The sequence below is a fragment of the Sorex fumeus genome, unplaced genomic scaffold (assembly GCF_029834395.1).
Source record: "Sorex fumeus unplaced genomic scaffold, SorFum_2.1 ptg000015l, whole genome shotgun sequence".
In the NCBI taxonomy this organism is placed as follows: Eukaryota; Metazoa; Chordata; class Mammalia; order Eulipotyphla; family Soricidae; genus Sorex; species Sorex fumeus.
The window spans coordinates 8,207,921-8,219,654 of NW_026606072.1; the positions used below are offsets into that span (position 1 = coordinate 8,207,921).

At 42.2% G+C, this 11,734-nt stretch overlaps 1 protein-coding gene across 1 annotated transcript; it reads left to right on the top strand.

Annotated features, from left to right (window-relative positions):
• The first annotated feature begins 2,350 nt into the window (after positions 1-2,350).
• Positions 2,351-11,516, top strand: CARD6 (caspase recruitment domain family member 6). Its single transcript, XM_056112020.1, has 4 exons — positions 2,351-2,633; positions 3,590-4,099; positions 8,014-10,118; positions 10,716-11,516. The coding sequence occupies exons 1-4, from the start codon at positions 2,351-2,353 to the stop codon at positions 11,274-11,276; spliced, it is 3,459 nt and encodes a 1,152-aa protein (XP_055967995.1). The 3' UTR covers positions 11,277-11,516.
• Positions 11,517-11,734: the final 218 nt, after the last annotated feature.

Here is an 11,734-nt window from a genome sequence, read left to right on the forward strand (position 1 = left end):
TTTGTATTTGTTTATGCAATTTTAAGTGTAATTTGTTTATGTAATCTTATATAATTTTTCAGGGGGAATTATATTACCATACCCATCACCCAATGCCAATTCTCCACCACTATAATAGTCTGCACCCTTTCAGCCCACTATCCTCACCTTTGGTAATCTCAACTTTGTATATTATACTTTAAAAAAAAATTATTGCGACAACATGGTCTACAATAGTGTTAAAGCTTATGCTTTAAAAATATGGGATTGGGGCTAGAGTGATAGTACAGCAGGAATACGCTTCTCTTGCACACAGCCGACCAGGGTCCAATCCCCGACATCCCATGTGGTCCCCCAAGCACTGCCAGGAGTTGATTCCTGTGATTAGCACTGTAGCACTGTCCTCCCATTGTTCATCAGTTTGCTTGAGTGGGCACCAGTAACGTCTCACAACAAGACTTGTTGTTACTGTTTTTGGCATATTGAATACACCACGGGGAGCTTGCCAGGCTTTGCTGTGTGGGTGAGTTACTCGTGGTAGTTTGGCAGGTTCTCCGACAGGGGCGGAGGAATTGAACCTGGGTCAGCCATGTCAGCCGCGTGCAAGGCAAACACCTTACCACTGTGCTATGACTCCAGCCTGTGATTAGAACCAGAAGAAAACATGAGCATTGCCAGGTGTGGCCCCCAACCACCCCACCTCTCCAAAAAAAAGGAAAAATAAATTAAAATGTGGTGTTTCTTTATAATTATTTGGAGGGGTGAGAGTTGCGCCATATTTAGTAGTGCTCAGGAGCTAGTCCTCCAGGATTACTGTGCTCAAGGATCACTCCTGGTGCTGCTTAAGGGACCATGAGCAGTGTAGGGAATTGAACCTGGGATGGAGGCAAAAACCTCAACCACCTCACTGATTCTCCCACCCCTTGCTACATCTTTATCCACTCGGCTGGCATATGGAACTGGGTTCTTTCCAGATCTTTGTTATTGTGAACAGTACTGTGATGAATACATTATGGACTAGTATTTGTGTTCCTTTGGATAGATACCTAGGAACAGAACTGCTGGATCAGACAATAATTCGATTTAATTTTTTTTTGGAGAAATCCCCGTACTGTTTTCCACAGAAACTGAGCCAAAACATGTTCTCCCCACCAACAGTAAATGAGGGTTCTTTTTCTGAACACCAGCCAGCACTTGTTTGGGCCTTTAAACAAAAATGTTCCCTGACTGTTTCCTGTTTGTTTCTGTTTCTGGTTGATGGAGAGAGTGTGGGGCTCACATACTCGGTTGTGGTACTCGAACATTTTTCATCAGTGCTCCCTGGGGAGACATGCTTGCATGCTTTAGCTGTGGTTCTTGCGCTCTTTCTACAGAGATGGGGTTCCCAGTGCCAAGGGACTGTATTTGGTTGGTGCATGTAGGCTGGGCTTGGCCTCTCGCTTGTGGCTGCTCTCTAGCCCTCCCTGGGCCCCTTTCTGGCCTTTTTGATACAGGCCATTCTCACCTGTCTGAAGTGGTAGCTTATTGTCATTTTGATTTACATTTGGAGCATTGTATTTTCAAACCAGCAGCTCCTGACTGTCCTTGCCCAGGTCACATCTATTTGCCTTCTAAGTCTATGCTGTGTAATTTTATTACCCAGAAACTGAATTTAAACTTTCCCATTAAGTTTCAAGTCGATTACTGAATGTCACACTTGAAAAAAAATATCACGTTTCAGGGCCAGAGAGACGATATAGGAGGTAGGTGCTTGCCTGGGAGAAGATAGATTTTTGTTTATCTAATTTATTATTACTATTATTATTATTATTTTGGCATTTTGGGTCACATTCAGCAATGCTCAGGAGTTACTCTGGGCTCTGCACTCAGGGATTACTCCTGGCAGTGCTCAGGGGACCATATGGGATGCCTGGAATTGAAGCAGGTTGCCTGTATGCCGGGCAAACATCCTACCCACTATACTATTGCTCAGGTCCTGGATTTTTATTTTTATCTATCAATGTCTATGTATATACTACTGATGACGGTGTCATTGCTGTATAAAAAGGGTTAATCAATTTATATCTTATTATCACAGATTGAGCTGAGAGCTGGTAATATCCAGTCTTTCCAAGAAAGTGACCCTATGGCTGAGTCAGTCTTAGCACACTGAGTTGGTTATATAAAGAATACACGGATTGAAAAAAAATAGATGGGAAGGATAGGAGGGGTTACCCTATTGCTTTAGTCTGTCTGCATCCACCCTCTACTAACCCAGGTATCCCCGACATATTTAATCTCTGCCATCTAGAATTACCTTTTAAAATCTGTCTTTATATAACTTTTGGATTGGTTTCACAATCCACATCCTGGTTTGGAGAAAACAGGAACAATGGCTCCCGGGAGAGCTCCTTCAGAGTTCATTGAAAGAGAACGAAAAAAGTTACTTGAACTTCTCCAGCTTGATCCTGATTCTGTTATAGATACCTTAGTTTCTCGCAGGCTGATTTCTGAGGATGAGTATGAAATTTTGGAGAAGATTTCAGATCCTGTGAAGAAAACTCGCAGGCTGCTGATTATAATACAGAGAAAGGGAGAGTTGAGCTGTCAGCATTTTCTCCGGTGTTTATTTAGTACTTTTCCAGAGTTTGCTACCACTTGGAACTTAAAGTACGGTAAGTTGAATTTATGCACTTTTGCGGGAAAGGAGAGGTGAAAGGCAGGAGACAAAAGAAAATGATTCGCTTTTATTTTCATTTGCTTTTATTCCCGGTGAGATGATTTTTACTGAAATATGATGGCGTGGAGGTAAGGGGAGTTAGATTGTATCCAAATTTTAAAAATGTTTTTATTCATAGTGTACCCCATAGACTTAATTGGTTTTAATCATAGTGTACCCCAAACTTGTTTGGTGTTCTCTTGCAGTTATTTCAGTGTTAGTACAAACTGCCCTTTGTTCTGCTAGCAACATCCTGCAACAGTCATGGGTGTAGAGGCCCCTGATAAAGATGGACTTCTTTAGCAAGCAACTGCATTCATAATCCAGGATTAAAAACTGCAGCTTCTATTTAGTAGAGTCAATGTGAAAATATAAAAAAAAATAATTTTTGACACAAACAGTGGATCAGTCATTTCATTTTCTCTGTGACAAGAATGGCAGCAGAACAGAGTTTTCTGCAATAATCCAAATGCTGATTCTTCAGTATTCATTGTTAAGTAGTGACAAATGAGAAAGCAATTCTTCCAGAAGGGATTAGTCTAGGTTATCACTACAGCAAAGCTTAGACTTTAGCTATAGCACTTTTTTTTTTTAGGAAATTAAAAAACCAAGGCCTATTATTTTAAAAGATGTTAAAGAACTACGTTAGAATTTATTAAGATCAGAGTTCACTAGCGATGCCCCTCGGAAGTCTGAGATGGGTTAGGTTCACTGTAAGGATTCACCTTTTCTCTACTCATTCACACAATTAAAGTTCTCACAATTAACTTGTGACCATTTGTGTGGATGGCAGTGGGTATTTCTGTCCTTCAGTGAAAGAAAAGATGCTTTGAGGATTTGGAAATGTGAATTACTATAAAATTGCTTTTTGTTGAGTTTGAAAACAAAAAGGTGTTTGTTTTTTCTTTCCAGAATTTTTAAAATATGAAAACTCAGAGTCTAATCAATGTCTGAAGGTCCCAATTAAAAAAAATCCTGAGAATCCTGAAATCACAGTGCCCTTCAGTGAAAAAGAATATGTGGATTTGGAAACATCTGAGTATTTCATGGACAATAAAACTAGCAATATGGAAACCGCGTGGTTGTCGAAGGAATACAACTCAGCAAAAATCACATTGCCACATTCAGTTGAGAATATTAAATACAAAGTTCCAGCCTTTATTGAGTATTTACAGGATGGACAGAGGTATGAGGAGCCAGATGATTCCTTATATTTAGGGAAAGAGGAATATTTAAAATCCCTTGGGTACTCTGAGGACTTAGAAACTACTGTGGAAGAAGAGAATTATAACAACTCCGAGAGTATCATTTCTGAAGAGCAGGACGACTCTGCATATTCCGAAACCTCAGGGTCTTCTGATGAAGGGCAGAATGAGAAGTCAGAAAACAAGTCATTGGAGGAGGAGGAGAAAAGTACAGAAGGTATGGAAATAACTTGTTTATAGATGGCTAGGCAACAGCTTAGTGTAGGTTGCCATGGCATAGTGGGGTGAAGGGCTGATGAAGATACTAGAAGTCAGCAGAAAGCAACTACTCGGGAATTCCTTAAAGGTGGTTGGTGACAGAGAGGAGAACCCAGAATTTAAAAAATGATGGACAGTATGAACAAAAGCGAATGTTGATTGTCAGTTTATAGGTATCTATGGTCACTTTCTGTCATTTTTTGGTGTTTTTTTTATTTTGTTTTGGAGCCACACCTGACTGTGTTCAGGGTTTACTCCCAGCTCTGCACTCAGAAATTACTGCTGGCAGTGCTTGGGAGACCATATGTGGTGCCAAGGACAGACTGGGGTTGGCCACATGCAAAGCAAACACATCAGTCCCTGTACTGTCTCTTCATCCCCTGTAATATGTTTATGAAGCTGCTGCCATTAATTTTTTTTTTTTATGTAGGAATACTGCCACTGATTAGCTGATTGAATTGGGCATGAACTCCACCTTACTTTTTTTTTCATGTTTTATAACTTTATTTATTGAATCACCTTGAGAGCAGTTACAAAGCTTTCGGGTTTAAGTCTTGGTCCTACAATGAAACACCCGTACCTTCACCAGTGCCCATTCTCCACACCCAAAAACCCCAGTATACCCTCATCTCACACCCTCCCCCTACCTGTGGGGCAGATGATTTCCACATTACTATCTCTACTTTGATTACATTCAATATTTTGACACCAGACCCACAATTATTATTTGGGATTTTACCCCAACACTCATATCTGCTGAAAACAATTTTTTTTTTATTGCTGGTTATGAATAACATATGATGTCGTGTGGCTGTAGTAGTGGCTGGACGATTTTGAAATTCTGAAATTTTTTTTTTGTTTTTTGTTTTTTTCTTTTTGCGTCACACCTGGCGATACACAGGGGATACTCCTGGCTCTGCGCTCAGGAATTACCCCTGGCGGTGCTCAGGGGACCATATGGGATACTGGGAATCGAAACTGGGTTGGCCGTGTGCAAGGTTAACGCCCTACCCGCTGTGCTATTGCTCCAGCCCCAAAATTCTGAAATTTTAACAATTTAATCTGGAGGGATTTCTGCCAAAACCTGCTGGGTTTCGAGATTTGTTCCTGAGTCTCTTGGATCATGGCCATTAAGCAGCTTGATCAGGAGCCAGAAAGTCCATTCGTGGACGGCGACTCGAGGTCTCATTGGGATGGAGCCATTAATTTTTTTTAATTTTTGGGTCACACCCAGCAATGGTCAGGAGTTACTTCTGACTCTGCACTCAGAAATTACTCCTGGCGATGCTTGGGGGACCAAGTGGGATGCTGGGAATCAAACCCAGGTCAGCCACGTGCAGGGCAAATGCCCTACCCACTGTACTATCATTCTGGCCCCCTGGCCATTAATTTTAAAAGTTGCCTTCTATTTACATTAGCATTTTGTAAGTAATAGGATGTTGGGCTTATGGGTCAAATTATTGAAGGAGAAACAGGAGACGAGATTATAGTAATGTATTTGATTCCAAAATATTGTTATTTGGATTATAATCTATTAATATAATCCTTGTGCATAACAGACATGATATCAATATTTTAAATTTGAATATTTCTTTTCTTTTTTTTTTTGAGGTACACAGAGGACCATGGGGCGGTAATCCTGGGGCTCTTGAATACAAAACATGTCCAGTATCTGCCAAGCTATCCTTCCAGGCTTGAGTCTGAATATGACTTAAAGAAAAAGTCAAAATAGGGCTGAAATGGTAATAGTACAGTGGGTAGGGCACTTGCCTTGCTTGTGGCTGACCCAGGTTTGATCTCTGGTATCCTAAGCACCAGAGATTCCTGAGAGCAGAGCCAGGAGTAAGCCCTGAGGCCCTAAGTACCTCTGGGTACTGCCCCAACCCCATCCCTTCCTCCCCACCACCACCAAAGAAAAGTCAAAACAATTCATTTGCTGATTGGAGGAATAGCACAAAGGACTTGAGTGCATGCATTGCATAGGGAAGTCTGGGTTTGATCTCTTGGAGTGCATGGCTTCCCCAACCAATACCAGAAACAATTTCTGGGCATCAAGCATATAGTTCTTGAACATGACTATGTAAATACCCCTCCGCTTTCCCCCAAAAGGACTCAGCTGCTTGAAACAGTGAAAATGGCTTCTGTTTTGATTTTTTGGTTAATTTTGTCTATAATTAGCTGGGCAGTTCTGGTTGACCTGAGTTTATTCATGTATCTGGGATCAGCAGACTGTAAGCTCTAGGGTGGTCTTTCATCTAGCTGGTTTATCTGAGTTTGTTCTCAGACTAGATAAGGCATATTCATATAATAAAAGCAGTGAAAAAAGAAAGAGGAAAAAATGGGGCAGTTAAGAAGATTTAGTCTTGGCTCAGATTTATTATGCCATTGGCATTGGTTTCCTAGGACAGCCATAATCAAGTACTATAAAAGGGTGGATTAGAACAATGGGAAATTGATAGCCTCAAAGTCGTGAAGGTCAAAAACCTCAAACCAAGATGTTAGCAGGGCCATGTTCTCTCTAGGGCTAGAGAAGGGTTTAGTCTACTTTTCGCTATAGCTTCTGGTAACCCCAGTGTTCTTTAACTTGCATGTGGTCAACTTTTCCTATGTCTTTCCGTATCATTTGCCCTCTTGTATGTTCTGTTTTCAATTTTCCCATTTCAATAAGGACACTAGTTACACTGAAGTAGGGTCTACCCTAATGACCTCATTCTAACTAGATCACCAAGGTAAGGAATCAACTTAGAAATAAGGCCACATTCTGAGGTAACAAGAAATTCACCATATCCATTTGTGATGGGTGGTATCACAATTTAACACCATAGTACCATATTTTTACTCCTTTCTGTGGCTAAAGAAAGTCACATAGTCAATTCATAGGTTGAGGAAAACAAGACTCCAACTAGAGGTTAGTATTTATTAGTGGAAAATGGGCACCATTTCCTGTTTCTAAATTTGGAGGGGGCCTTCTATATTCAGGAGCCTCCGAGGCCATACTTGGTGGTTCTGGGGGTTCACGAGGTTGTGTTAGGCATATATAAAGTGTGCACCCTAGACCCTGTACTATCTCTTTGACCTCTAAGTTTTATTGATTTCTGTGTCTATTATCTTTGGATTGTATCTCAAACACTGTACGTAATAAATAACAAAGACTGTGGACTGTAAAATCTATTGAAAGAGTTTTAGGCATTTTTGGGATCTTTTTTAGTTCCCAAGCCTAACTTAACTCATTTGAAATTAAATCTCAATGGCCATTTGCTAAAACCACAGGTAACTTTATATATAGTGACTTGGAAGAATGTATAAAAAATAATATTAAGACAGAAGAAGCTGAAAGATGATATTACAATATTATTTATGTAAAAATAAAGTGGTATTCATTAAGCTTAAGTATAGATTTCTATGTGTCACTCATACTTAGAAAAAAGATGGAAGAAGCATACCATGTTGGCATATCTCTCACAAGTGAAGTGGAATTAGCTGAGAGTAAAAAAAATTTGTTTTGTTTTGTTTTTTGGGTCACACCAAGTGATGCTCAAGGGTTATTCCTGGCTCTGCACTCAGGAATCACTCCTGGGGTGCTCGGGGAACCATATGGGATGTCGGGGATCGAACCCAGGTTGGTCGCGTGCAAGGCAAATGCCTTACCCGCTCTGCCATCGCTCCGGCCCGAGAGTAAAAAAAAATTTTTTTTAATTATTTGTATTGCTTCTTTTCTTTCTCTTTTTGATCTTCAAAGACTATTGAATTCCCTTGGATAAAACCAAATTGTTTTATCTTTTTGCAGTGAAAATGTGTCATTTGATTTTAAAAGTAATTAAATGAAGCTTAGACTCTAAAGGTGTAATTCACTGAACATCTTCTTTTCTACAGAGAGAAAGAAAGTATTTCAAGATATCCTGTCATGTTTGAACATGGACCGAAACCGAAAGCTTCTTCCAGATATAGTTAAACAATTCTCCCTAGAGCGAGGAGGTAGGTGGGCACCCAACACTCCCGGGGACTTAGTTTGGAATTTCCTGATAAAAGTTCAAGAACTGGATGTGACAGCCAGAGACCCAATTTTCAGACAGAAGATTCTGGATAAGGACAGAGAGGGGGACATGCTGAATGAAGTAGAGAATTTGGATATTCAAGATCTACAAACCATTGACCCCCTTGATGTCCTTTGTGTGTCTCTGCTGTGTTCAGACAGCTCTTTGCAACATGAAGTCTTGTCAAACATGTATCAGTGCAAGTTTGCTCTTCCCCTGCTACTGCCTGATGCAGAAAATAACAAAAGCATCTTTATGTTGGGGGCCCTGGGAGACATTATGAGGGAGAAGTCAACACAGTCTTCAGAAGACTCTATCAGGGATTCAGAAAAGTTCCTCCTGCTCACAAAGATGCCTGTCATCTCTTTTGTGCGCTTAGGATACTGTAGCATCTCCAAGTCCACAATCCTCAACACATTACTCAGCCCCACAGAACTGAAGCCACCTAAATTCTTTCTCCATAGGGATTTGCCTTCTCTGATGCTTCCCCGGAGAATCTCTGATGGACTAGTTGAGGTAGTGTGGTGTATTCCTGGTAGGGATCCTCTAAAGAAAAACCCTGGTTTTCTCCGAAATCCTGTTGCTATAGCCAACCTTCGTGGAGATCTGGAAAGCTTGGGGACACAGTTTGGTTTCTTGATGGAAGTTTCCTCAGCTATGTTTATTTTCACTGACTGTTTAGGTGAGAAGGAATGGAACTTGCTAATGTTTTTAGAAAATAGCATTGAAAGATGCTACTTTGTCCTGGGTCCCCAAGCCAGGGGGAGTGAAGAGGGGCAGATTGCCCAGAGGATCCTGAAGTTGAAGTCATCACAACTACTATTTTGGGAGGAAGAAACTGAAGAGGCAGGGAAGAACGTTGAGGGTCTTCAAGCTGCCCTCCAGGAAGTGATGTCCTCTTCACTCAGATGTGTATCCCTGCAAGACATGGCTTTGTTGGCCAGGGAATTGGGGATCCAGGTAGACCAAGATTTTGACAATGTTCCAGGGATTCAAGTTCTCCCTACTGAAAACTTGACTGAAACAATTCAAACTGAAGGACAACCAAGACTCAGTTCATTGAAAACATCATCTGAAAAACCTGTAAAAGAGCCAGGGGTTAGACATGAAGTCAGCCCAAATCTTCACAATTTCCACTCAGTAGACATAGCTCATGTTGATAACGTCTCTCCTTTACCAACTGTAGCTGGAAGGAACTTGAACAAGTTTTCTTGGAAAGCCTCCTGGGTCACAGAATCCCACTTTTGGTCAGGACAGAGGTCTAAGTGGTACTGTCCTTCACCATTTCAGCATAAAAGGGACCATAGTCAAGGTGAAAGTTTTGGGACAAAATACTCCCAACCACAGAGATTTAATTCACATGAAAGATTCTTAAAGTTTGTGAGAACTGTTTGGGGACATCACACGAATGGAATACATGGGAAGTCTCCAAGACCCATTTCTCAGCATGCCCAGGCCCAGCCTGAGGGACCTCTGTCAAGGGAACCTCTTTGGAGACCTGGGTCAGGAGTCTCCCAGATAGGACAGTTCCACCTTCTGGGTACCCAGCCAATAGGAGCGGTTGGGAAGCCACAGCCGAAGCAAGCCTGCACTCAGGGAACACAGCTAATTAAGAGAACTGGAAAACTCTTCACAGCATCATCCTTTCATACATATCCTCGCCTTCAAGCTGAAGCCATGCACAATCCAATAATACCTGCCTCTTGGCAAGAAGACAGGCCAAACACACAGAGTGGCTCTTCAGATATAGCTGCCCAAATGGGATCCCATTATATATCCAGAGGCAATTTTGTATCCAGTTCTCAGTTCAAATCTGATCACAACAAGCCCTCTCAGGTCAAGCACCCCCAGTCTAATGCCTCCCAACTTTCTCCTCACCCTAAACCCTTTCAAGCAAAATTAACTCAGCCCCAGTCCTCCCAAACTAAATGTTCTCCACCCAGAGTAACTCTGTCAAAGTCATGCCATGGCCAGGCCTCTGAGTCTAAGCCATCTCAGCCCCTGTCCTTCCCATCTGTGCCCTCTCAGCCCCAGTCCTTGCAATCTAAGTCTCAGCCCCAGTCCTCTAAATCTAAGATTTCTCATGCCCAATCCTGCCAATCTGAGCCCTCTCCTCCCCAGACCTTCCAATCTAACTCTTCTCAGCCCCACTCATACCAATCTAAGCACTCTCAGCCCCAGTTCTTCCAATTAAAATCATCTAAGCCGCAGTCCTTCCAGTGTAAACCTTCTCAGCTCCAGTCCTTCCAAACTAAATCAGCTCAGTCCCAACCCTTCCCATCTAAGTACTCTCAGCCCCAGGGTTTCCAATTTAACCCTTCTCAACCCCAGTCATCCCAATCTAAGCCCTCTCAGCCCCAGTCCTTCCAACCAAAACCCTCTCAGCACCAGTTCTTCCAGCCAAAACCCTGTCAGTCCCAGTCCTTCCAACCAAAACCCTCTCAGCACCAGTCCTTCCAACCAAAACCCTCTCAGCACCAGTCCTTCCAACCAAAACCCTCTCAGCACCAGTCCTTCCAACCAAAACCCTGTCAACCCCAGTCTTTCCAACCAAAACCCTCTCAGCCCCAGTCCTTCCAACCAAAACCGTCTCAGCCCCAGTCCTTCCAATCAAAACCCTCTCAATCCCAGTCCTTCCAACCAAAACCCTGTCAGCCCCAGACCTTCCAACCAAAACCATCTCAGCCCCAGACCTTCCAACCAAAACCTCAGCCCCAGTTCTCTCATTCTAAGCCTTCTCAGCTCCAGTTCTTCACATTTAAAACATCCCAGCCCCACCCTTCCCAATTCAAACCTCAAACCCAGTACTTCCAATCAAAGTCTTCTCAGCCCGAGTCCTCCCAATCTAAGATATCTCAGCTCCACCCCTCCCAATATAAGCCTTCTCAGGTTTGCTCCTCCCAATATAAACCTCAGCACCAGTCTTCCCAATATAAGTCTTCTCAGTTCCACTCCTCCCAGTCTAAGCCTTCACACTCCCACTTCTCCCAGTGTAAGCCTTCTCAGCACAAATCCGCTCAACCCAAGTCAGTGTGGAGCAGTCTTTCACAGGCTAAGGGACACTACACAAGAGCTGGGCCCAAGAGAATAGGGAAGCATTAAAGTGCTTGCTTGCCCATTTTTCTTGCCTCGGCCATGCTTTTCATATAGAAGACTGAAGAGGAGTTGCAATTCTGGAGGAGACCATAGGCAAAAAGATAGGTAAAAGCTAATTGGATATGATTAAAATTATGGAAGAATTATGTCCCTAACCAAGAGAGAAAAGAGCAAAGGACTGAAAATAGAATAAGGTCGCAAATAAGCTAACTGAATCCAGTCATGAGTATTATGTAATATGTAACATGACTCTAGTCATTGGACATTGTTGGACAACCCCACCTTGGAAAAGAATAAGGTTGGGTCATCATCAGCAAAGTGAGCATAAAATAGGACTCAGGTTGCCTCAGTGTTGGAAGAAGGTCCTAGATCAGGCCTCCTTAAGAGTTTTCCACGTGTAATCGCTTTTTGCTTGAGAAATTTTTATGGTACTCTGGCCAGATAGGTATATAGAATAAGTATAC